This window comes from Heptranchias perlo, chromosome 1, assembly GCF_035084215.1.
Source record: "Heptranchias perlo isolate sHepPer1 chromosome 1, sHepPer1.hap1, whole genome shotgun sequence".
In the NCBI taxonomy this organism is placed as follows: domain Eukaryota; kingdom Metazoa; phylum Chordata; class Chondrichthyes; order Hexanchiformes; family Hexanchidae; genus Heptranchias; species Heptranchias perlo.
In genome coordinates this window covers 175,716,952-175,742,601 of record NC_090325.1, presented here as the reverse complement: position 1 = coordinate 175,742,601, position 25,650 = coordinate 175,716,952, and the positions used below count along the sequence as shown (strand labels likewise).

At 43.1% G+C, this 25,650-nt stretch overlaps 1 protein-coding gene across 1 annotated transcript in view; it reads left to right on the top strand.

Moving 5' to 3' along the window:
- The window catches only part of slc7a11 (solute carrier family 7 member 11), a 158,874-nt gene that overhangs the window by 122,020 nt on the left and 11,204 nt on the right, over nucleotides 1-25,650 (top strand). Inside the window, exons 9-11 of the mRNA XM_067972315.1 lie at nucleotides 5,520-5,616; nucleotides 11,468-11,617; nucleotides 15,388-15,565. Of these exons, the coding sequence (XP_067828416.1) occupies nucleotides 5,520-5,616; nucleotides 11,468-11,617; nucleotides 15,388-15,565 (425 nt within the window). The remainder of the gene's footprint in view (nucleotides 1-5,519; nucleotides 5,617-11,467; nucleotides 11,618-15,387; nucleotides 15,566-25,650) is intronic.

The following is a 25,650-nucleotide window of genomic DNA, read 5'->3' as shown; positions in this document are numbered from 1 at the left end:
AGATCAGTTTAGCAAAAATTAATTTCTTTTAAGATTGATCTGAGTATAACTTAAAATATTTTAATGATGGATTAACATTTGAAAGTGTCTCTTTGTTATACCTTTTGCAGAACCTGCTCTTCCATCTATAAAAATAATTCTCAGTTTCTTTATTAATTACTGACCAAAATCACAAAACTCTGCATCCATACAAGTACTGTACAGTATTTTATTGTTATTAAGTTCAAAATCTACATCAATTTTACAATATTCCCTACCTATGTAAGTACAATATTATACATTACATTCTATACAGGTATATAAATACAGCAGTCTATATAGTGGGCTGGATTTTGCTGTGAGCAGCAAACGAACAGCGGGAGCCATTCGTTAGACTTGCATTTGCCCATAGACTTCCTATGGGGTTTTGCGCAGCGAGTTATTCGAAGTTGAGGATCCAGTCAGCGAGGCGCCCCCTACAGGGCATCTGGGACCTGTGTGAACAGGGCAAGCAAATGTGTCTCCTTAACCAATCAGATTGAAGAATCGTTAATGAGCAGCACAGAGTCTGAACCAGGAAGTGTAAGTTAGAATAGTGAATTCAATGTCATATCAGGTACAGAAAGCGAAATAAAGAGAGGGAAAGAAAGATTGAATTGAGAGGTAAAAGAGACAGAAAGAAAAAGTAAGGAAAACATTTTTTATTTACATGCTTTTTTAAAATGTCTCACAATAATTAAAAGCTGAAAGAATGAGATTCCACACTTGTAAAAGGTAATTTTCGGTGCCAGGGAGGTTGTTTGGCAGTAATTAAGACTTACCACACCGTTAAAAGGGTACTTATACTGGAATGGACAAGCCCTAACTTTTTCTGGCGAATTTAGTTTGTTCCTAGAACGTCAGTGCGGGAACTCCACGCTGTTCAATTCATTTGAATGGTGAGTCATCTGTCGAGATGCCGTTTTTGCGCAGGTTTTGGAGGAGGAGGGTATCTCGGGTAGCAACTTCCCGATTTCCGCGTTTAGCTGCAGGTGTGCGGTCACCGGGAGCTACTGTTCGATTTGCATATAAATAACGGTGAACGCTGTTAGTCTCACTGTTATTTTTACAGCAAAATCTGGCCCATTATAAAAATTACCCCTGTTAATTTTTCCAAGGAATATAGTTCCCTCTTTACCAATTTTTTTGTTATGACCGATGCAAAAGAAGGACAGACCATAAGCATAGTGCAGAATTTGTTAGGATAAAAAAGCATTACTTACTAATAAAAATGAATTCAAATATAGTAGGGTATGGTAGCATAGTGGTTATGTTACACTGTGTTACTGGATTAGTAATCCAGAGGCCTGGACTAATAATCTGGAGTCATGATTTCAAATCCCGCCACGGCAGCGAGGGAATTTAAATTTAATTAATTAAATTCAATTAATTAAATAGAATCTGGAATTAAAATACTAGTATTAGTAATGGTGGCCATGAAACTACCCGATTGTCGTAAAAACACATCTGGTTCACTAATGTCCTTTAGGGAAGGAAACCTGCTGTCTTTACCCGGTCTGGCCTTTATGTGACTCCAGACCCACAGCAATGTGGTTGATTCTTAATTGCCCTCTGAAATGGCCTAGCAAGCCACTCAGTTGTAAAATCTCGCTAAAAAAAGTCATAATAAGAATAAAACCGAACGGACCACCCGGCATCGGACCACTAAGCACCGGACACGACAAAGGCAAAACACCAAGCCCAGTCGACCCTGCAAAGTCCTCCTTACTAACATCTGGGGACTTGTGCCAAAATTGGGAGAGCTTTCCCACAGACTAGTCAAGCAACAGCCTGACATAGCCATACTCACAGAATCATACCTTTCAGCCAACGTCCCAGACTCATCCATCACCATCCCTGGATATGTCCTGTCCCACCGGCAGGACAGACCGACCAGAGGTGGCGGTACAGTGATATACAGTCAGGAGGGAGTGGCCCTGGGAGTCCTCAACATTGACTCTGGACCCCATGAAATCTCATGGCATCAGGTCAAACGTGGGCAAGGAAACCTCCTGCTGATTACCACTACCGCCCTCCCTCAGCTGATGAATCAGTCCTCCTCCATGTTGAACACACTTGGAGGAAGCACTGAGGGTAGCAAGGGCACAGAATGTACTCTGGATGGGGGACTTCAATGTCCATCACCAAGAGTGACTCGGTAGCACCACTACTGACCGAGCTGGCCGAGTCCTGAAGGACATAGCTGCCAGACTGGGCCTGCGGCAGGTGGTGAGTGAACCAACACAAAGGAAAAACTTACTTGACCTCGTCCTCACCAATCTACCTGTCGCAAATGCATCTGTCCATGACAGTATTGGTAGGAGTGACCACCGCACAGTCCTCATGGAGACGAAGTCCCGTCTCCGCAGTGAGGACACCATCCCAACGTGTTGTGTGGCACTACCACCGTGCTAAATGGGATAGATTCAGAACAGATCGAGCAGCTCAAAACTGGGCATCCATGAGGCGCTGTGGGCCATCAGCAGCAGCAGAATTGTATTCCAGCACAATCTGTAACCTCATGGCCTGGCATATTCCTCACTCTATCATAACCAACAAGCCAGGGGATCAACCATGGTTCAATGAGGAGTGTAGAAGAGCATGCCAGGAGTAGCACCAGGCGTACCTAAAACTGAGGAGCCGACCTGGTGAAGCTACAACTCAGGACTACATGCATGCTAAACAGCAGAATCAACATGCTATGGACAGAGCTAAGCGAATCCACAACCAACGGATCAGATCAAAGCTCTGCAGTCCTGCCACATCTAGTCGTGAATGATGGTGGACAATTAAACAACTAATGGGAGGAGGAGGCTCTGCAAACATCCCCATCCTCAATGTTGGCGGATTCCAGCACGTGAGTGCAAAAGACAAGGCTGAAGCGTTTGCAACCATCTTCAGCCAGAAGGGCCGAGTGGTTGATCCATCTCGGCCTCCTCCCGATAGCCCCACCATCACAGAAGCCAGTCTTCAGCCAATTCGATTCACTCCACGTGATATCAAGAAACGGCTGAGTGCACTGGATACAGCAAAGGCTATGGGCCCCGGCAAAATCCCGGCTGTAGTGCTGAAGACTTGTGCTCCAGAAGTAGCTGCGCCTCTAGCCAAGCCATTCCAGTACAGCTACAACACTGGCATTTACCCGACAATGTGGAAAATTGCCCAGGTATGTCCTGTCCACAAAAAGCAGAACAAATCCAATCCAGCCAATTACCGCCCCATCAGTCTACTCTCAATCATCAGCAAAGTGATGGAATGTGTCGTCGACAGTGCTATCAAGCAGCACTTACTCACCAATAACCTGCTCACCGATGCTCAGTTTGGGTTCTGCCAGGACCACTGGGCTTCTGACCTCAATACAGCATTGGTCCAAACATGGACAAAAGAGCTGAATTCCAGAGGTGAGGTGAGAGTGACTGCCATTGACATCAAGGCAGCATTTGACCGAGTGTGGCACCAAGGAGCACAAGTAAAATTGAAGTCAGTGGGAATCAGGGGGAAAACTCTCCAGTGACTGGAGTCATACCTAGCACAAAGGAAGATGGTAGTGATTGTTGGAGGCCAATCATCTCAGCCCGAGGGCATTGCTGCAGGAGTTCCTCAGGGCAGTGTTCTAGGCCCAACCACCTTCAGCTGCTTCATCAATGACATTCCCTCCATCGTAAGGTCAGAAATGAGGATGTTCGCTGATGATTGCACGGTGTTCAGTTCCATTCACGAGCCCGCATACAGCAAGACCTGGACAACATCCAGGCTTGGGCTGATAAGTAGCAAGTAATATTCGCGCTAGACAAGTGCCAGGCAATGACCATCTCCAACAAGAGAGAGTCTAACCACCTCCCCTTGACATTCAACGGCATTACCATCGCCAAATTCCCCACCAGCAACATCCTGGGGGTCACAATTGACCAGAAACTTAACTGGACCAGCCATATAAATACTGTGGCTACAAGAGCAGGCCAGAGGCTGGGTATTCTGCGGTGAGTGACTCACCTCCTGACTCCCCAAAGCCTTTGCACCATCTACAAGGCACAAGTCAGGAGTGTGATGGAATACTCTCCACTTGCTTGGATGAGTGCAGTTCCAACAACACTCAAGAAGCTCGACACCATCCAGGACAAAGCAGCCCGCTTGATTGGCACCCCATCCACCACCCTAAACATTCACTCCCTTCACCACCGGCGGACAGTGGCTGCAGTATGTACCATCCACAGGATGCACTGCAGCAACTCACCAAGGCTTCTTCGATAACACATCCCAAACCTGCGACCTCTACCACCTAGAAGGACAAGAGCAGCAGGTACATGGGAACAACACCACCTGCATGTTCCCCTCCAGGTCACACACCATCCCGACTTGGAAATATATCGCCGTTCCTTCATCGTCGCTGGGTCAAAATCCTGGAACTCCCTTCCTAACATCACTGTGAGAGAACCTTCACCACACGGACTGCAGCGGTTCAAGAAGACGGCTCACCACCACCTTCTCAAGGGCAATTAGGGATGGGCAATAAATACCGGCCTCGCCAGCGACGCCCACATCCCATGAACGAATAAAAAAATCAGTCTTTATATAACAATAGAAAAACATACATCGTGATATACCTGCATATCAATCAGTAATAATCACATTATAAAAGAAGCTCATGAAGTATTCTTTATGAAGTATTTAGTACTTTTCCAGTCATTTAAGAAGGCATGTTATGCTGCCCTGATAGCTTAGTGCATTTATGCAGTGAGTACATATGCTGAAGAGGAAGGTCCCTAGTTCCAATCGCCACTCTGTACTGAGTTGGCCAATATCAGCTGGGAAGTGTTAAGGGCAATGCAATTGGCATCAGTGCCCACTTTAAAATCAGGCTTATAAAAGCAACCATGTACTTTATTAAGCTTCTAAACTAGATACCAAAAAGTTTCATTGTCACTCTTCTCTGGCCCTTTTCCTCATGACTTCCAATACAGCTTCTCATCCATATTAATCTAACCAACCAAGTTAGCTATAACATCCCTTGCACTTTGAGCATCTCCTATTGGTATCCTCTTGCTGCCATGTGAGAAAAATCTCTTCTTTTAACAATATCTGGTAATGTTATAGAAGTCGCAGTAGGACTAAGGGGAAATCAATTGTTCTCCCAGTTGAGGCAGTCAAATCAAGTTAGAATTTCTCCTGAAGTATTAAATATAATTCCTCCATATCATGAGCAGCTGAAAAAGAAATGATCAAATGTGAATTTATTGCAGTCTGAGGTATTTGTTGTATAATACCCAAAAATAAGTGAAGTAGCTGAGGTGAAGGAGATTGCAAGTGACATATTTAAGGTATACTTGTTAAAGCCTGGTGACAAATAATCACTTTAAAAAAAGAGCTCAGAATGTCACTAACTTCTAACAATCTGTGTGGACTCAGAGATATTACATTGACATTTGCTAGTTCATGGAAAGCATGCAACAAACTCGTTACATTGCCGAGACATAATCTGTTGTCTCCCTTTAATCAAATAGATTGTTTTTAGTTGCTTCACGAGAGGGTCACCTTCCGGAAATTCTGTCCATGATCCATGTTCGTAAACATACACCTCTTCCTGCTGTCATCGTGTTGGTAAGAAAGCATTTCCAGGCATTTAAGTGTGGATTCATATGACTTCCAATCTCTTCATTTTCAACTTCACATCAGGGAGAGACTTTTCATTGACAGATATTAGCTTTCTATTTCCAACTGTGGGTTTTGTTTTTCACTGAAATTTCACATATTCTATTAATTGACTTGACAATGCTGAGATAGAGAAAATGTGGAAAGTGTCTAAGTACCAAGAGCTTTTTTTTAACACTGGTACATACCTTCCAAAATTGAGTCTGCTTCCAGTGGGGCTGAACTGCCCATTTATACTGCATGCCAGATTCAGAAGCAATAGAACAACTGCACAGGTATTTGTGACTTTAACAACCAGATGGAAGGACCGTTCAGATCAGGAATGGAAAAAGTCCACCTGTAGCCAGATCCAAAGTGGCTGATCTGATGACAAGTGTTGTCATGGGGAGTGGTTTTGCTTTGTTGCTACCAGTACTTCCTGTAAAGAAATCCAACAAAACTTGTCTCAAGGAGGGTTTCATGTCTCTGACACACTAGCACCAAGTCCTTCCAGTTATTTGGTTGCCCCTGACTTTGGTGTAAAGTGAACATTATCTCCTTGGGACAGCACAGACAGAGGCCAAGGAGCAAATCAGCCCTCTTTCCTTCATGTAGAAGTAAGCATGACAAGGGGATTTTTTAAAAATGGAATTTTGGTAGGAATACTAAGCTACATCATATAAATTTTCATATGCTACTATTAGGAGTGAAAATATATGTAACTTTTATTGAATATATTTCATTGCTACTTTCACATTCTCTGATTTTATTTTTTACAAGCAAAAACTAAAATTATGGATAAAATAAGAACATAAAATGCTGGAAACACTCAACAGGTCAGGCAGCATCTGTGGAAAGAGTTAACATTTCAGGTCAATGATCTATCATCAGAAGATATACAATTAAAACTATACATATGCCTTCTCCTCCCTGTTAATTGCATCCATGTGATTTATATCAATTAGTGTTAATTGTATTCAGGTGGTGCATATCATTTGGGGCTCTCTTGTATCAATATATAAGGGAGCTTATTTAGGGTGTGGTGTGAGTATTGTGGAGCTCTGTGAATAAAGGCTTGGAACCAGCGGGCTTGTAATACTCCCACTTCATTCTAGAATAATCTAAAACTGCAGCCCAATAATACCCATAAAATAAAACTAACTTATATTGTAAAAATATAAAGAACTTTGTGGCATGATGGATTCGATGTTGGCCTTTCACATCTGACACCGAGGTTTGAATCCAGCCTGGACTGAAGGGGTGATGGTCTCTCTCAGCTGGCTATAATCCTGTGTGAAATGAATTGAGGTAGTCTCAACTTGTTTCCTGACACAAAACTAATTTGGCATTAATTTGAAAATCTCACACAGATTTCAGGAGCAAAATCAGGAAGCATTTTTTCAAACAGAGGGTAATAGAAGTCTGGAACTCTCTCCCCCAAAAGGCTGTGGGTGCTAGGACTATTGGAGCTTTCAAGATTGAGATTGGTAGATTTTTGTTAGGTAAGGGTATCAAGGTATATGCAGCAAAGGCGGGTAAATGGAATTGAGGTGCAGATCAGCCATAATCCAATTGAATGGCGGAGTAGGCACGAGAGGTCAAATGGCCTACTCCTGTTCCTTATGTTAGAATCATAGAATCATAGAAAGATACAGCTCAGAAGGAGGCTATTTGGCCCATCATGTCCATTCCTAGAGGCCACTGGATGTTATGGGAAATGAAAATGTGACACTATCGTACTCTGGGGTTGGAGTCGGGGCTTCAGACATGTTGTTGGGGCAGAATAGAGGAAGCTTTACTCTGCATCTAACCATTCTGCACCTAGCTTGTGAGTGCTTGATACTGGTTACCTGCAATGGAAAATGCTCCAGCCCTCAGCAGTAACAATTCTCACATTCATGAACGCAAAAATCAACCAAAAATTCTTTTAAAAATCGATTGAGAAAATTCAATGCAACTACTCAAGGCTTCTCCTTCCAACAGCTCATGTTCCAATTGTGCCATCATGCTTCTTAAAATATTTACTCTCCTTTGGGAGGTAAATAACTACCGAGTAAAAATTCCAGGAAGGGAAAGCTGTTCTGTAGTATCTGTCTAACATTTAAATCCATATTATAAAACCCAGAGCAGTCTACTTCTACTATTTGCTGTGGCCTCAACTAGAGCTCTAATAATTCATAGGTGATTTGACCATCTGAGCTTATATAGGGAAAATGGAAGAGGGGGAGGAGTAGCCTTAGTGATTAGAGATGAAATCACTTCAATGATAAAGGAGGATATAACAAGGGGTAAGCAGCCAACAGAGACCTTATGGGTTGAATTGAGAAATAGGAAAGGATCTAAGACTATAGTGGGACTTGTGTATAGGACCCCTGGCAGCAGCTCTGAAGTGCTAGATTGTATAAATGCAGAGATTAGACAAGTGTGTAACAAAGGCATAGTGGTCTTAATGGGGGACTTTAACCTTCACACAGATTGGGAAAAGCAGTCTAGCAACTGTCAGAAAGGTAGTGAATTTCTTGAGTGTGTCCGGGATAGTTTTCTACAGCAGTATGTCCTAGAGGCAAAAAGGGGGCAAGCCGTACTAGATTTAGTAATGAGTAATGAAACAGATTCAGTTAACAGCTTAACTGTGCGCGAACATCTATCCAATAGTGATCATAACATGATCGAGTTCAAGGTAGTGTTTGAAAGGGAAAAAAGTGAATCAGCTGCTAAGATTCTAGATTTGGGTAAGGCCGACTTCAATGGGATGAGACAGAGACTGTCCACAGTAAACTGGGCAAATCTATTAATGGGTAAAACGACTGAAGATCAGTGGGAAATGTTTAAAGAAACATTTAACGTGATACAGAATCGGTTTATACCCCTGAGGGGCAAGAATTCTACTTGCCAAAAAAAACAGCCATGGACAACTAAAGAGGTAAGGGACAGTATAAAATATAAGGAAAGGGCATACAAAAAGGCAAAAAATGGCACAGATCCTGGCGAATGGGAAAGATACAAAGATCAACAATGGGTCACAAAACAGATAGTAAGAGCTACAAAAAGAGAGTATGAAAAGAAACTTGCAAGGGATAAAAAAATCAATACGAAGAACTTTTATAGTTACATTAGGAAAAAGAGGGTGGTCAGGAGCAGTGTTGGCCCCTTAAAAATTGAAAGTGGGGATATTGTCATTGACAATGGGGAAATGGCGGACATGTTGAACAATTACTTTGCGTCAGTATTTACAGTAGAAAAAGAGGATAGCATGCCGGAAATCCCAAGAAAACTAATATTGAATCGAGGACAGGGACTCGATAAAATTAACATAAGTAAAGCAACAGTAATGAAGAAAATAATAGAACTAAAGAGTGACAAATCCCCAGGACCAGATGGTTCCCATCCCAGGGTTTTAAAGGAAATAGGTGAGCACATTGCAGGTGCCCTAACTATAATCTTTCAAAGTTCTCTAGATTCAGGAACTGTCCATCTAGATTGGAAAATTGCACATTTTGAAGATTGAATTTTTTGAAGAGGTGACTAAAGTAGTGGACAGGGGAATGTCAATGGATGTTATTTATATGGACTTCCGGAAGGCATTTGATAAGGTCCCACATAAGAGACTGTTAGCTAAGATAGAAGCCCATGGAATCGAGGGATAAGTACAGACTTGGTTAGGAAGTTGGCTGAGCGAAAGGCGACAGAGAGTAGGGATAATGGGTAGGTACTCACAGTGGCAGGATGTGACTAGTGGACTCCCACAGGGATCTGTCTTGGGGCCTCAGTTATTCACAATATTTATTAACGACTTAGATGAAGGCATAGACAGTCTCATATCTAAGTTTGCCGATGACACAAAGATTGGTGGCATTGTAAGCAGTGTAGATGAAAACATAAAATTACAAAGCGATATTGATAGATCAGGTGAATGGGCAAAACTGTGGCAAATGGAATTCAATGTAGACAAATGTGAGGTCATCCACTTTGGATCAAAAAAGGATAGAACAGGGTACTTTCTAAATGGTAAAAAGTTAAAAACAGTGGATGTCCAAAGGGACTTAGGGGTACATGTACATAGATCATTGAAGTGTCATGAACAGGTGCAGAAAATAATCAGTAAGGCTAATGGAATGCTGGCCTTTATATCTAGAGGACTGGAGTACAAGGGGGCAGAAGTTATGCTGCAGCTATATAAAACCCTGGTTAGACCGCAGCTGGAGTACTGTGAGCAGTTCTGGGCACCGCACCTTCGGAAGGACATATTGGCCTTGGAGGCAGCGCAGTGTAGGTTTACTAGAATGATACCCGGACTTCAAAGGTTAAGTTACGAGGAGAGATTACACAAATTGGGGTTGTATTCTCTAGAGTTTAGAAGGTTAAGGGGTGATCTGATCGAAGTTTATAAGCTATTAAGGGGAACAGATAGGGTGGATGGAGAGAAACTATTTCCGCTGGTTGGGGATTCTAGGATTCTAGGGATAGGGGGCACAGTCTAAAAATTAGAGCCAGAGCTTTCAGGAGCAAGATTAGAAAACATTTCTACACACAAAGGGTGGTAGAAGTTTGGAACTCTCTTCCGCAAACGGCAATTGATACTAGCTCAATTGCTAAATTTAAATCTGAGATAGATAGCTTTTTGGCAACCAAAGTTATTAAGGGATATGGGCCAAAGGCAGGTATATGGAGTTAGATCACAGATCAGCCATGATCTTATCAAATGGCGGAGCAGGCACGAGGGGCTGAGTGGCCTACTCCTGTTCATATGTTCCTATATGAAGCCCTGTAATCCCTGTACTCTCTCCACATGGAACCAATGATAAATTTTACAGAGAAATGGTGATTTAAATATATATCAGGGCCGGGAATTTCCTCAGAGCTGTTCCTGTTTCACCACTGTAACTTTGCAGGAAGCGAGGCGGACCCTAATTTACACGCGCAAACGCGGCTTCCACCACACTTCTGATGAAGTTGTGGTGGGGGAGCGGGAGCAGCTCCGAGCAAATATTAGGTATCTTCAATTGACAAGGATGTGAGGACTAAAAAGAATCCCCAACGAGGGCAGTACACTAGGGACCGCATAGAAGCCCCAATGCCCCAACTTGGATGTGGTACACACACCAGCCAATTCATGGTCTTCCAACACTCCTGGATTAATAGTCTGATCCTCCACACACTGGCAGTCATTTTTCTAATTATGCAATTGGGGCAGGGACCCTCACCTGCCGCCAGCACCTATCAGTGTGCCTGCGGTTTTCCAATATGCGCTAGTGCCAGACAAGGTGTCCCACTGCCAACATGTACTCAGAAAATTGAGGTCATTGAGCTCGTTTTCTTTGCCTACCATCTTGGTCGAAGAGGAAACTTGAGAGACGATAATAGGAAAGCACTTTCACAGCAGCTAGCCTGCTCCACTAGGAGCAAGCATTCCTTAAATCGGCCCTTTGGAAAAGGAAGACTCAAGAAGGATAAGGGGAGAAGATACCTAGTAACAGTTGGAGTCTGATCCCTAAAAAAACAGGGCGCACAAGTCAAGGGTAAGTGATTGGATATATTCACTCAACCCTTTAGTACTTGTGAATAATGCTGCTCAATAAACCTTGACACTTGAACTTCTGCAAACGAGAATGCCCTTCACAAATCTTCTGTTTTACACTGGATATATTACTCTTGAGTGTTCCAGATCTTTAACAAGTGTGAAAAGACATTAGGAATGTATTAACGCCAGAAAATGACATCTTACACTTAATATTCAAATACAATATTATGTCTTATCTTACCCTAAATCCTGCTGAATGTATTTGAATCATTAATTTGTTTAAACTTGCATCTTTTGCAGTACCCTTTAACAGTCCTCATGCTGTTTCTGAGCGATATTTACAGTCTGTTAAACTTCCTGAGCTTTGCCCGATGGCTCTTCATTGGACTGGCAGTAACTGGTCTAATCTACTTGCGGTACAAGCGCCCTGACATGCCACGCCCATTTAAGGTAATGTTCACCATAAATCAGTACTGCAGAATGCCACTGGTCAATTCAGTTTGGAAAGATGAATATTGGAATACTGTGTCTTTTTGGTCCTTTGCATGTTTAAAATGTTAATGATGTGTATCACTTCTTTTTATGGAGGAATGGGACTAACTGGATTGCTCTTACAAAGAGCTGGCACAGGCTTGATGGGCCAAATGGCCTCCTTCTGTGCTGTATCCATTCTACGATTCTATGATCACTGTGTAGCATTCCTGTTTAGTTCTCTTAAAACATCAACAATGGATTTGTGCTGCACTATAGCTCTACGTATACTCATTTGCTGCTGTAATTTTTCAAGATTACAATCAATTGCAATCAAAAGATAACACATAGGGTATAATTTTATAACCTAGATCAGCATGGTTTCATTATTTTTTCCTCAGTTTCTTCCCCCCACCCCCCAAGCCCTTCCTCTTATGAAAGTATTTCCTCATGTTGAGTTTGGTTCTATAGACCCATGCCACCTTCCAACACCTTGCCCAAGTGGTCATCTTCATGTGTGGGTCCTAGAATATTGAATTGTTATGGATATAATGGGTGAACTCAATGTAAGCTTCACCTGACATCCACAAATACTCTTCAGCAGGAATCACTGGACACTGATAATCACTGGGATGATCGCCTCGTTAATTTTTCCACTTCCTGAACCCACATACTTAGACATGACGTGTAGAGCTCTTACTGCTGCCTCAGTCGATGTCAGTTAGCTGGGCTTTCATGGTCTGTATGGATTTAGTATCATACCACACATCAGAACCAATTGCTTCCATCACTTTTACAGGCTCACTGTGTTCTATTTTGTGCACTGCAAAGATGTCCTTGTGCAACGGGGATAAGTTACGACCCTTTTTAACTTAGCAAACTGGACCTGACACATAAAACTGACTGGGTCGGTTTAAGGAAAATAATCCTGCTTTATGACTAAACCCTTGTTCACCTGTAGCAAAAAAGAGAGTGGTAGTTTACTACCGTAGTTATAGCAACAAATCATTTTTCTTAATGATAGAGATTCCTGTCACACTGGGCCAAGTTATTTTGTACGTTTTTAGCTCTTGCATTCTGTTCCTGAAGCAGAAACTAATATCACAATCAATAAATTACACAAATGTCAGGAGTAGCTTTATTACTGCAATATTACCTCAAAACTAATAAAATAATAATTTTTATGATAACTCTGCTCTTACTGTTATCCTTCCCTCATTCGCTCTTTTCCATTCTTTCTCTACCCTATTCTCATGCTTTTTACTTGAATTTTACTTTTTTCAACCAAATCTAACTTCATTTTTTTTTCTAGCCCTTTTCTAATTGTAAAAATGAATTTCAAACCTTTCACTTTTCTTGCTTCTTCTTCCTCCTGGCTATTGAGCTATCATTCGCTGAGATCCAGTTTGAAAGGCCATTTGTTTTTTTTTAACTAATCAATAGCCAAGAATGTAAAAATTGACCTGTTTTCACCATAGATCAATTCTAGTTGTTATTTTACATGTCAAATACTGCAGAGCAGAGTCCAACAGCAACAGGACAAGTAAACTCTGTGGGGCATTGGAAGGGTTAATAGCATCAACAGTTAAAAGGACAGGCAACAGCAAATTTTAAATCCAACATGTAGCCATGGCTTAAACTACAACAATCACTTTCATTATCATGCCACAACCCCTCACCTACATGGCATTAAAAATAATACCACCACACATTACACTGCAAATGTATTTATATTTATTGATTTTTTAAAATGCAAATTAGCGTGTTGCTCACAGTCCAATAAATTACACAGATTGCTTTTCCTGCCAATAACGTAACTCAATTGAGATTTTTCAGGAGTGAGACTTATGACAATGGATATTTACTTCAATTAAATAATTACTATTTCTTTAATTTATTTGGGTGGATAAAAAGATAGGAAGAAAGATCGATTTTTTAAAAAAAGGTAAGAATCTGTCATTTCTAGTTATGCTTTTTTTTTAAACAAAGAATTATAAGGCCAAGTAGTGAAAGTCTTGAGAAAATGATCAGCCAACTGCTAGGGAATAAATGGAGAACAGCTACATTCGGAATAAGTTTATCAAAACACATGAAGGCTGAGCACTGAAGGTGGTTGACCTGGTGTCCATGAACCATACCAGCCCCGTCCCTACCAGAGCCCTGAGTAAGACTCGGTGAAACTATTATTGGGCTAATCAGTCATCCACTGAACAAAAACTGCATTCATCTTGGGCCACACGCTTTGCACATACCTAGGACTGGCAGCGTTCCTAGGAAAACACATTTTTTTCCCCCAAATGATCTAATAAAATAGCATTGAATCAATTTGCCTGATTGCAGTTATAGTCTATGTTTTTTTTTAATTCAAATGTCACTCACTTTACATTTTTCATGCCTGACCTTTGCCCCGTGATCATAAGCACAGCTAAAATCTAACAAAAGCCTCATTCATATTACATTGAAATGATCAATGTCCTAGATGATTTACTAGTACTACCTCAGACTGTTTATGAATCTGGAATATTAGGTAGCTAGGAATATATTGCAAGGCAGGAACATGTCAAGCAGTTCAGATGACATCATAAACCACAAGAGCAAAATTCAAGCAGTTTATTGGTCTCGCCTGAACCATAAGATTTGTTATTGTCTTAAGTTAAACTCATTTTTTAATTCTTTATATATACTACATGCTATATTTTTCTGTATTCCCACCAAATGGAGGGTGCTACTACAATGCCAGTCACGTTATGCAGTATACCCTCAGGTCCCATATCACCTGCCCATTCAGAGGTGTACATAAGTGTCCAACTAAATTGTGGTGGGACTCACATGAAAAAAATGAAAAGGGTATCAAGATCTACAAGTTATTCCATCACAGTATAGATATACGCCGTAGCCTCAAAATTCCTGGAGCCAAGGAGAGTGACATGGCAGCAGACTGCCAGCAAGGGGTTGGGGTTGGTCCTGGAATTTGGGCAGAACCCAGATACACCAGGGTTTCACCCCTTTGCAGCCGAATCACATATTGTGGTACTTTTGGCAGCTCTGAGTCCCTGGCACCCAGCGTTGCTAAGGTCATGGGAGGTTGAATTTAAAAATTGCCGGACCGGATATAGCGAAGCAATGGATCTCTCAGTGTTTTACTCTTTTGTTTGCTTACAATCTCCCTTTCTCACTCATTCACTCTGCTTGCTCGCTCAAGTGGATTGCAAAAAATAATGAAAATTTACCATTTTTAATAACAAAGCATACATGGAATTAAACTGGACGATAAACTGGAGACCATACTCCTGAATTCCTGATAGTTGCTCCGAGTGGCCAAAACTCTGTGTCAGGTGTATGAATTCTTAAAATGACCCCTTTGGTACCATAGCAATAATGGAGGAATAACCTTGTAAATACCAGGGCAGAGGTGACTGGCCTTTTTCTATATTGTAACATTTTATAATTGTGTGAACAAGTTTACTCTTAACTGGAGCTTGCTCATGTTAAGTTAGCTCTTAAGCAGAATAGCCCAATTAAAAACTGCCGAGATTTTACCAGACTCATTCCTTACTATGCAGCTGGGTGAGTTAAAGGTTAGTATTCACCTTCACTGCCTGGGTAGTAATCTGGTAGAGTGGACCCGCCCGATTTTCATCCCATTGAAATCTACAACGGGCGGACGATCCGCTCCCGGATCACCACCCAGGCGGTGAAGGTGAGAATTTAACCAGTTGTGTTTCATTGATTTCTCTTTGTTGTTGCAGGTGCCCCTGTTTATCCCAGCTTTCTTTGCCTTCACCTGTCTCTTCATAGTGGCACTGTCACTCTATTCTGATCCCATCAACACTGGCATTGGATTTGCCATCACTCTGACTGGTATCCCTGCCTACTATCTGTTTGTGGTGTGGGACAAAAAGCCAAAGTACTTCAAAAGAATGATGGGTGAGTAATGTATCTCTCTGCTTCAGTGAACAAGACAAACCTCTGCGTGTATTTTCTTTCCCCACAGTGATGGGTAAGTAATGTATCTCTCTGCTTCAGTGCACAAGATAAACCTCTGCATGTATTTTCTTTCCCCACTGCGCAATGTCAACTGGAGTTTTGTAGCCTGAGCTATGTTTGAACAGTTTTATTCTGTTGGGGGGCGGGGGGTGGGGGTTCTGCCCAGATAGTACCAAAAAAGACATACACGATATCCAGCCATATGTCAAACTGCCCATACTGGAAATCTTAAATAAAAACTGAAAATGGTGGAGGTGGACCGTAGGACCACCAGCTTCCAAAAAGGCAGGTTAATGTTTTGGATGGGACCCTTCACCAAAACTGGTTAACTTGTCTTTCTCTTTCAGGTGTTGACTGCTCTGTGTACTTCCAGTTATTAAGTATTTCAGTTATGTAAGACATTTTCAATGATCGATAATTCATAAGTATTAAAGGTAAAACAATTTTCACATCTGTGCAACATCAAGCTGTCACTACTCCTCTGCCACCCATCTGATTTGAGCGGCTCACTCAGGCATGAACATTTAATCAAGTTTGTAAAATAGTTTTGAGTGTTTAAGGGAAAAAAATTGTGTTTCCAAAATTGAAAAGGAACGGAGGAAACAAACATGACATTGGGAGTCACATAAAGAGTAATCTTTCACCAATCTAGAAGATCCATATGGATCCTACGTATCACTGAAAGATTACTAAGAGTCACTGTTCGATGATTGGTTTAATCGATGTGCATTTCACCACAATCTCCCAGATACCTCCATTAATTTTTCATTATTGGCCAGGTGGTGGGTAAGTAACTACTACCAATAATTCTCAGGTGGCTTAAAAGTGACACGCGTCCAATTCCATGACCAGCTAGTATCATGCATATATATATGTTCCCATGCTCTCATCAAGTTTTCTGGTGTATGTTGGTACAGAGACAGCTTCTGAGACCTGCTGGTATGAGGGGTGAATTATGCATCTGTATTTCCTGGCAACCTAGGGAAAGAATGAATCCATGCTTCTAGAAGCCTAGTGGATGTAGGTGCCTGTGTTTCTTAGAAAGCATGCAGGATCATTGGGTTTACCAACAGAGGCATAGAGTACAAAAGCAAGGATGTTATGGTAAATCTTTATAAATCACTGATTAGGCCTCAGCGAGAGTATTGTGTCCAATTCTGGGCACCACACTTCAAAAAGGATGTCAAGGCCTTGGAGAGGGTGCAGAGGAGATTTACCACCATGGTCTTTTGTTTCTTTTAATGCCTTTTACTTGTAGACCTCTGCCTCTCCCAAAAGCTTGAACTTGGAGTTGATAGTTTTGCCCAGAGCTGTGACTTTATGAGCTGAATTTGGGTTGTGCAGACTGAGCATATGCTGTTTCCCTAATTTCCCTGGATGCATCAGTACTCTTCAGTAAGCTGTATTTTTCTTTAGCTCCTGGCACTTTCTGCCTAGTAGCTTGTCTTCAAATAATTTTGAAAAACAAGAGGACAAATTTCAGAAAGCTTTACTGAAGTAAAATTTATATTAGTATTTTTTTATATAAATAATGCAGAAAGGCCGTGCGTGTGTGTGAGGGAAGGAAAAGAAATTACAGTCTTCTGATGAAACACCTGTTGCTTTTGTTTCATGTTCCTTAAACTTCAAGAAATGTATTAAACTGAGAGAGAGAAAGAGAATGACTGGACTCAGAGAAGGAGCGGGTGTGAGAGAGAGATTGGTGTCAGGGAGAGAGAGACGCAAAGAAAAATATTGGGCTCGATTTTCGCACCCCCGAGCGGGTGCATTCGTGGCGGGGAGGGCTGCGAAAATTGGGGATTCCCGGGGCGGGTCCGGAGCCCGGCTCCAACCCGCCCACTTCCGGGTTCCCCAGTGACGCGCTGACATGCGCGCGCAGCCCCCGCATGTGGGACTCCCGCCTGCAATTAAAGCCGGCAGGGTGCCACTTAAAGTAATTATTTTGGTATTTCAGGTCGTTTAGAGACCTGATTAACATGATATTTTAGGAGGGGTGGGATTTTGCAAACAACTGGGACTGTTTCCTGCACTGGTGGAAACATTCCCAGTTCAAATGGATGTGTTGCAGCCATCAGCCTGTGGCAGCTGCAAACGTCCATTTGGCAGGTTGGGGGGAGACCCTCACTCATTGCAGGAGGCCACTCTGTCTCTTTGGACAAAGTTTGGCCTCCACCACCCTCCTCCTAACAATAAAATTCACCAACTTGCACACTTATCCCGGTCTCCAGACACATGTACCTACCTTGCGGACCCCTTCAAAAGTACATCTTGCGGATGGGGGCTGCGGTAGCTGCAGTCATGACCTCCTCGGAGAACGAACAGCATCACCAGCCTCGCCGTCCACACCGTCCACCTCTGACACGTGGAGCCCCACAACACAGTGCTGTGACACATCCACCTGCACAGCAGGAGGGAGGGCAGTGGCAAAGATAGATGCATCGCAGAAGGCACTACCCTCACCACAGGGTCTACAGACCGAGGCTCAGCTTCCTGGACCTCTCTGAGCAGCAGTGCACACGGAGGCTCAGAGTCACTCGACATGTAGTCATGGACATCTGCAGCCTCCTTCATGCCGAGCTGCTCCCAGCTGGCCCGTGCACCATCTTCTTACCTGTCGCTGTCAAAGTCACCACTGCCCACAACAACTTCTCCTCCGCATCCTTCCAGGGTGCCACCGGGGACATCACCGACGTCTCTCAGTCGTCTGCACAAAAGAGCCCTGCAAATACACCTGCACCCACTCTGCAGTGACACAATGGGTGTCATCAGTTGTGGGTCTTCATAGTGATCCTCAGGAAAGGGCATTATTGCACAAACCAGACAAGATTCGCAAAGACATGGCAGTAGTGGTGACAATATAATATGTTATGTGAGTTAATCAGAAATTAAATATCGGTAAAATCCATGACAAACCTTCAAACACCCTTGTACATCCCGTTCATGCTCATGACACATTTGCCTTACGCTTCCTACTGCACATATTTGATGCATGCCCTGTGGCTGCAGCACAGGTAGTGCCAGGTTGAGTGAGGCTGACCGTGAAAGAGATGCATGAGAGGGTGAGTATGAGATAGAGCCATGAGATTGTATGAGGATTGGGTTGAGTGGTAGTGGCAGGATGAGTACTAGTGAGGTGAGTAAGTGCAGGTAAGATGAGGATGAGGTTTGAGTGGATGTGAGGGGTGATGTGATAGAGTAGTGTTGGCAGTGCAGAAGGAGATGTGGGGTGGGGGCGGTGATGTGGCAGACGGAGGGGAGGGGAATGAGTAAGTGTACTCACTGCGGCTGACCTACTTAGGTCATTGCAGCGCTTCCTGCACTGTATGCAGGTGCGCGATATGTTGGTGGTGCTGGTGACCTCCTTTGCCACCTCGAGCCAGACCTTCTTGGTGGCAGAGGCAGGCCACTTCCTCCCGCCCGCCGGGGGGAAGATCTCTGTCCTCCCCCTCCTCACCCCATCCAATAATACCTGGAGTGAGGCATCATTAAACCTGGGAGCAGTCTTCCCCCTGGGCTGCTCCATGCTGTAATTTTTCCTGCAGCATCAGTCAGTGGAGGACTGCCCCTTTAAATAGGGCTCCTCCAGCTGACAGCCTATGCTGCGCATGCGCAGTCCGCCCGCTGCGCAGCTTTCCAGCGCGAAACCTGGAAGCACAGGTATGTGGCTGCAATTAGCCTGCAATTGCGTGCGGAGCACTCCGATTTCACTGGGCGCGTTACCCACCTGCTGCGAACCCACCGCCCTCCAAATATTGGGCCCATTGTATAGTACCTTTCACGACCTCAGGATGCCCCATAGCACTTTACTGCCAATTAAGTACTTTTCAAGTGTAGTCACAGTTGTAATGAAGGCAACTGTCACAGCCAATTTGCGCACAGCAAGGTCCTACAAACAGCAATGAGATAAATGACCAGATAATCTGTTTTAGCGATGTTGGTTGAGGGATAAATGTTGGCCAGGGCACTTTGAGAACTTCCCTGCTCTTCAGTAAAAAGTGCCATAGGATCTTTTACATCCACTGGAAAGGACAGGTTGGGCCTCAGTTTAACTTCTCATCCAAAAGACAGCACCTCTGACAGTGCAGCACTCCTTCACCTTAGATGCAGAGTGGGCTTTGAAACCATAACCTTCCAACTCAAGTAAAGTGCTACCACTGAGTCATGAGGAGGGAGGGAGGGAGAGACAGAGTGAGAACGAAGACATCTATTTTTGTTTCTGCCATACATCGAGTGGCTGGCGGGGCGTCCGCTCCACCTGCCCGATGATATCAACAGGTGGCCCAACTGAAATTCATGATCGGGCCTCATTTAATTGCAGCAGGTGAGTCGCCAGTGCTAATCGCACGGCTTATAGGCTTTGAGAGGGCGGCAAATCTTCCAGGCAGAGACTGAAGCAGCACCTTAAAGAGGAGAATTGAAAAGATCCAGGGATGGTGGGTGTGGGTCAATGAAGCAGCAGATTGAAGTGGTAGGGAAATGTAAAGGGCACACCATGCAGCAAGGAGATGTACTTAAGCGAGCCTTTATGGCTTAAAAGTCCCAATAATAGTGAAGAAAATATCATCGGCAGTCCTGCTTACTTATTTACTTAAGCTTAAGTGAGGTTGACTTCAAAGGAATGAGATGTAAACTGAACAGGTTAAATTAGGATGAGCTGTTAACAGCTAAACCTGCAGAAAAACAGTGGATGGTATTGAAAGAAGTATTTAGTACAATATAAGACCAATACATACCCCTAAAGAGCAAAAGTTCCAAATGTACAGTCAAGTAACTATGGTCAACATATGAGGTAAGATGGAGTATAAAACTCAAGGAGATAGCTCACATAAATGCCAAGACAAGTGGTAATCCAGATGAGAAATATAGAAAGCAATAATGGGTCATAAAGAAAATATTAATAATAAAGGGGAATATGAAAATAAACATGCAAGTAATATAAAGGCTAGTAGTAAAAGTTTTTATCAATATATCAAGAGTAAGAGATTGGCTAAGGGAGATGTAGGCCCATTAAAGACAGACACAGGTGATCCTGTAATAAACAAAAAGGTAATGGCAGATTTATTAAATGAGTGCTTTGTATCTGGTTTCACAGTAGAGAGATGATAAAATACCAGTGATCGAAAGAAAACTAAAAATAAATCAAGGGAAGGTACTTATTGGATTCAATATAAGTAACAAAATAGTAATGGTGAAAATAATGGAACTTAGGATACTTAAATCTCCAGGACCTGATGGTTTCCATCCCAGGGTATTAAAAGTAGGTGAGGAAATTGCAGAAGTCATAATCTTTCAAAGCTCTCTTGATTCAGAAATTATACCGTTAGACTGGAAAGTTGTTAATGTCACTTCATTATCAGAAGAGTGGGAGAGAGAAATCAGGTAACTACAGGGGTGTCAGTTTAACATCAGTTGTGGGGAATCTACTAGAACCTGTCATTAGGATAGAGTGACTGAGCACTTGAACAAATATGAGCTGATCAGCGAGAGCCAGCTTGGCTTTGTTAAGGGTAAGTGATGTCTGACTAATCTAGTTGATTTTTTTGAAGAAATCACTAATAAGGTAGATAAGGGAGTGTCTATGGATGATATTTATGTAAATTTTAAGGAGGCATTTGATAATATTCCACACCAAACGTTCTTAGTAAGAATGAGGGCCCACGGAATTGGAGGTAGCCTTTTGACCTGGGTTGAAAATTGGTTGGGAGGTTGGAGACAGAGAGTGGAGATAAAGGCTAGATAGTCTGATTGGCAGGATGTGACAAGTAGTGTTCCCCAGGGAGATATTTTGGGGGCTCAACTTTTCACCATATTTCTTAATGATTTGGATGAAGGAATAGAGAGTTGTATATCCAAGTCTGCAGATGACACCAAGTTAGGAGGGACAGTAAGTAGTGGAGATGGGAGCAGGAAGTTGCAAAGGGACACAGACAGATTAGCAGAGTGGGCAAAACTATGGCAAATTAAGTTTAATGTGGGCAAGTATGAGGTCATCCAATTTAGACCCAAAGAAGATAAATCAAAGTATTTTCTAAATGTTGAGAAACAAGGAACTGAGGAGGAGCAAAGAGATTTGGGAGTCCAAGTACACAAATCATTAGGAGCTAGTAAGCAGGTAAAAAAAGCAACCAAAAAGGCTAATGGAATATTGCCATTTATCTCAAGGGGGCTGGAAAACAAAGTTATGCTTCAGTTGTATAGAGTCTTGGTCAGACCCCATCTGGAGTACTGCATTCAGTTTTGGGCACTGCACCTCAGTATGGATCTATTGGTCTTGGAGGAGATACAGCGCAGATTCACAAGAATGATACCAGGGCTTAGAGGATTAAATTATGAGGACAGGTTGCATAAACTTGGCTTATATTCCCTCGAATGTAAAAGATTGAGAGGTGATCTGATCGAGATGTTTAAAATGTTAAAAGGATTTGATAGGGTAGATACGGTGAAATTATTTCCTCCGGTGGGAGAATCAAGAACAAAGGGACATAATCTTAAAATTAGAGCTAGGCCATTCAGGGGCTAAATCAGGAAGCAATCTTTCACACAAAGGATAGTAGAAATCTGTAACTCTCTCCGAAAAGGCTGTGGATGCTAGGACAATTGGAGCTTTCAAGACTGAGATAGATGCAGATTTTTGTTAGGTAAGAGTATCAAGGGATTTAGAACAAAGGCGAGAAAATGGAATTGAGGTGCAGATCAGCCATGATCTAATTGAATCGAGGGGCTGAATGGCCTACTCGTGTTCCTAATGTTTGTATGCTTCCAGCTCTACCCAACAGGTTATGATCCCTTTAAGTAGCACAGCAATTGCCTGCCTCTGATGTACGCAGCTCTTAGTTTGTGCATGGATTAAGGGATCTGCGGTGACAGTAGTGATTGACACGAAAATGGCATTTGAATCCTAACAATGTCACAGGAGCCTCATTTTAATTCATTAATCAGGCTCCTGCCAGTTTTCGATTCAGGCTAAATTGATGCCCACCCAAAAATCACAATAGGCAAGCCTCTGGCAGTAAGTTGGCAATTTATTCTTGTGATTTTCGTCCTACTACTGCCCTGTTCATGCCGAAAAATGTAATGGTAGGTAGATAAAAAAAAGCAGTTTTCTTTCCACATTCTAATTTGATTTCTTTTTTGTAAAATGTTGAATTTTGAAGGAAAACCAGGTCTCTTTGAGGGTAACAGATAGGAAGGGAGTGTAGGAGGAAACTGGTGGAGGGTAAGGGATCATCTGGTCTCTTGGGGGAACAAATGGGCGTGGGGAGAGTGGATGGAGGTTTAAGGGTGAAGTGGGTGACTGTGGAGCAAGGGAAAGGGAGGAAACAAGGTAGCTCAAAGGGGAAGCAATGGGTTAGTGATATGAGTGAGGGAGTAGTAGGAAAGTGAATGAGAATTGGGAAGTGAGGAATAGGGGACATAATGGGAGCAAGGGGGTGGGAGAAGCATGAGTGTTTGAGGGAGGAGATGGGAAAGGAGCCACACAGAGATACAACCCCCACCACCCCTATCACAAGTACAGCTGTTGGTAATTCCTTTCACCACACCATGCCATATCACTCACCATCTCCCACCTGAAAGGAAAGAAGAAAAAGTCAGAGAGAAATTTGTTACCAATAGAGTGAGCAAGATTTTAGGAAGGGTCATTGCTGAAACAACCAGAAACTGGTTCCAATTTTTTGAGAAGTCCCACAGTTCTTAGCATATCCCGTTTCTTGGTAAAACATTGGTAAAAGGGAAGCATTACAGGAGTGACTAATATTTTATGACTGATTATGTTTGCTGAAGACACATCATTCTTTTGATTCAGCTTGTGCTCCCAGGGTCTGCAGTTACTATGAAGACACATTTTCCAACCTGACATTTAATCCATTGATACAAATCACTTCAGAGACTCATTGTTCCTCTGCTGTACGATTGTTCCTCTCATGTGGGTTCAATGCAGTGAACACAGCATCACTCATACTGGAACAGTGCTTTCCCATTAACCGCTACCTCTCTGACGACTGGAGCATTTATTCAACAGCTGAGAAAATTTCTAATGAGTTGATTGGCTGCCTTCCATTCAGCAGGTACTTTAGCAGCACTGACAGCTGAAGAGGAAGTAGTGGGCTGTGTAACTGCAGTTTCTCCTGTTGCATACAAATACTCCTTCTCGTGGGCAGAGGGTAAATTCTGAGCTATGTGACAGAGACAGACATCAACACGGAACAAACTCAGGGCTCCAGAAAGGAGAAAAAAAACAAAATTGGAAACAATGTTTATATTTTCCAGCATAGAGCTGTTGAATTCAGAGGTTCTGCTCTTCAAATAGGTTTTAGTGTTTCTGGAGGGAGCAGACCTGCCTCACTTACTTTAGCACAATGTTGCCAAACTTGGACCTGCATTCTATGGCAATGTAGTATGGTAACTGACAACCATTTAAATTGGTGATTTTCCCCTGGCACCTCTGGAGTCCACAGCAACTTAGTGGCAAATGATAGACATGAAACATGCATATTGTTAACTGATTACTAGATGGCCCCCTGAGGGAGTAAGCACATTGTAACAATTACACTACTCTTGTATTCCTTTGTTATTCTTTGATGGGACTGTTAAGAGGACCTGGCAATAAAATCAGTTAGTCCTGACCACTGAGTGTTTATTCAGAAGTAACAGTGGTTAAAAGGATAAATTGTAAACAATTTTACAACACCAAGTTATAGTCCAACAATTTTATTTTTAATCCCACAAGCTTTCGGGGGCTTCCCCCTTCCTCAGGCGGTGTGGAAATGACATTTTCGAATCCTTCGCATTTTAAGATCACAGAACAATGCTTGGTGATTACTGCCCGTTGCCAAGGCAATCACAGTGAGCAGACAGAAAGGTGTCACCTAAAAAGGCCACCGAATATACAAACCCCCCAAAAAAAAGAGAGAGAGAGAGATAAGGAAGACAGTCAATGACCCGTTATATTAAAAACAGATAACATTTGTTCGCTGGTGGGGTTACGTGTAGTGTGACATGAACCCAAGATCCCGGTTGAGGCCGTCCTCATGGGTGCGGAACTTGGCTATCAATTTCTGCTCGACGATTTTGCGTTGTCGTGTGTCTCGAAGGCCGCCTTGGAGTATGCTTACCCGAAGGTCGGTGGCTGAATGTCCATGACTGCTGAAGTGTTCCCCGACAGGGAGAGAACCCTCCTGTTTGGCGATTGTTGCGCGGTGTCCGTTCATCCGTTGTCGCAGCGTCTGCATGGTCTCGCCAATGTACCATGCTCTGGGGCATCCTTTCCTGCAACGTATGAGGTAGACAACGTTGGCCGAGTCACAGGAGTATGAACCGTGCACCTGGTGGGTGGTGTCCTCTCGTGTGATGGTGGTATCTGTGTCGATGATCTGGCATGTCTTGCAGAGGTTACCGTGGCAGGGTTGTGTGGTGTCATGGATGCTGTTCTCCTGAAGGCTGGGTAATTTGCTGCGAACGATGGTTTGTTTGAGGTTGGGTGGCTGTTTAAAGGCGAGTAGTGGAGGTGTGGGGATGGCCATAGCGAGGTGTTCGTCATCATTGATGACATGTTGAAGGCTGCGGAGAACATGGCGTAGTTTCTCCGCTCCGGGGAAGTACTGGACGACGAAGGGTACTCTGTTGGTTGCGTCCCGTGTTAGTCTTCTGAGGAGGTCTACGCGATTTTTCGCTGTGGCCCGTCGGAACTGTCGATCGATGAGTCGAGCATCATATCCCGTTCTTACTAGGGCGTCTTTCAGCGTCTGTAGGTGTCCATCGCGTTCCTCCTCGTCTGAGCAGACCCTGTGTATTCGCAGGGCCTGTCCATAGGGGATGGCCTCTTTGACGTGGTTAGGGTGGAAGCTTGAAAAGTGGAGCATTGTGAGATTGTCCGTGGGCTTGCGGTAGAGTGAGGTGCTGAGGTGCCCGTCTTTGATGGAGATTCGTGTGTCCAAGAAAGAAACTGATTCTGAGGAGTAGTCCATGGTGAGCTTGATGGTGGGATGGAACTTGTTGATGTTATCGTGTAGTCTCTTTAGTGATTC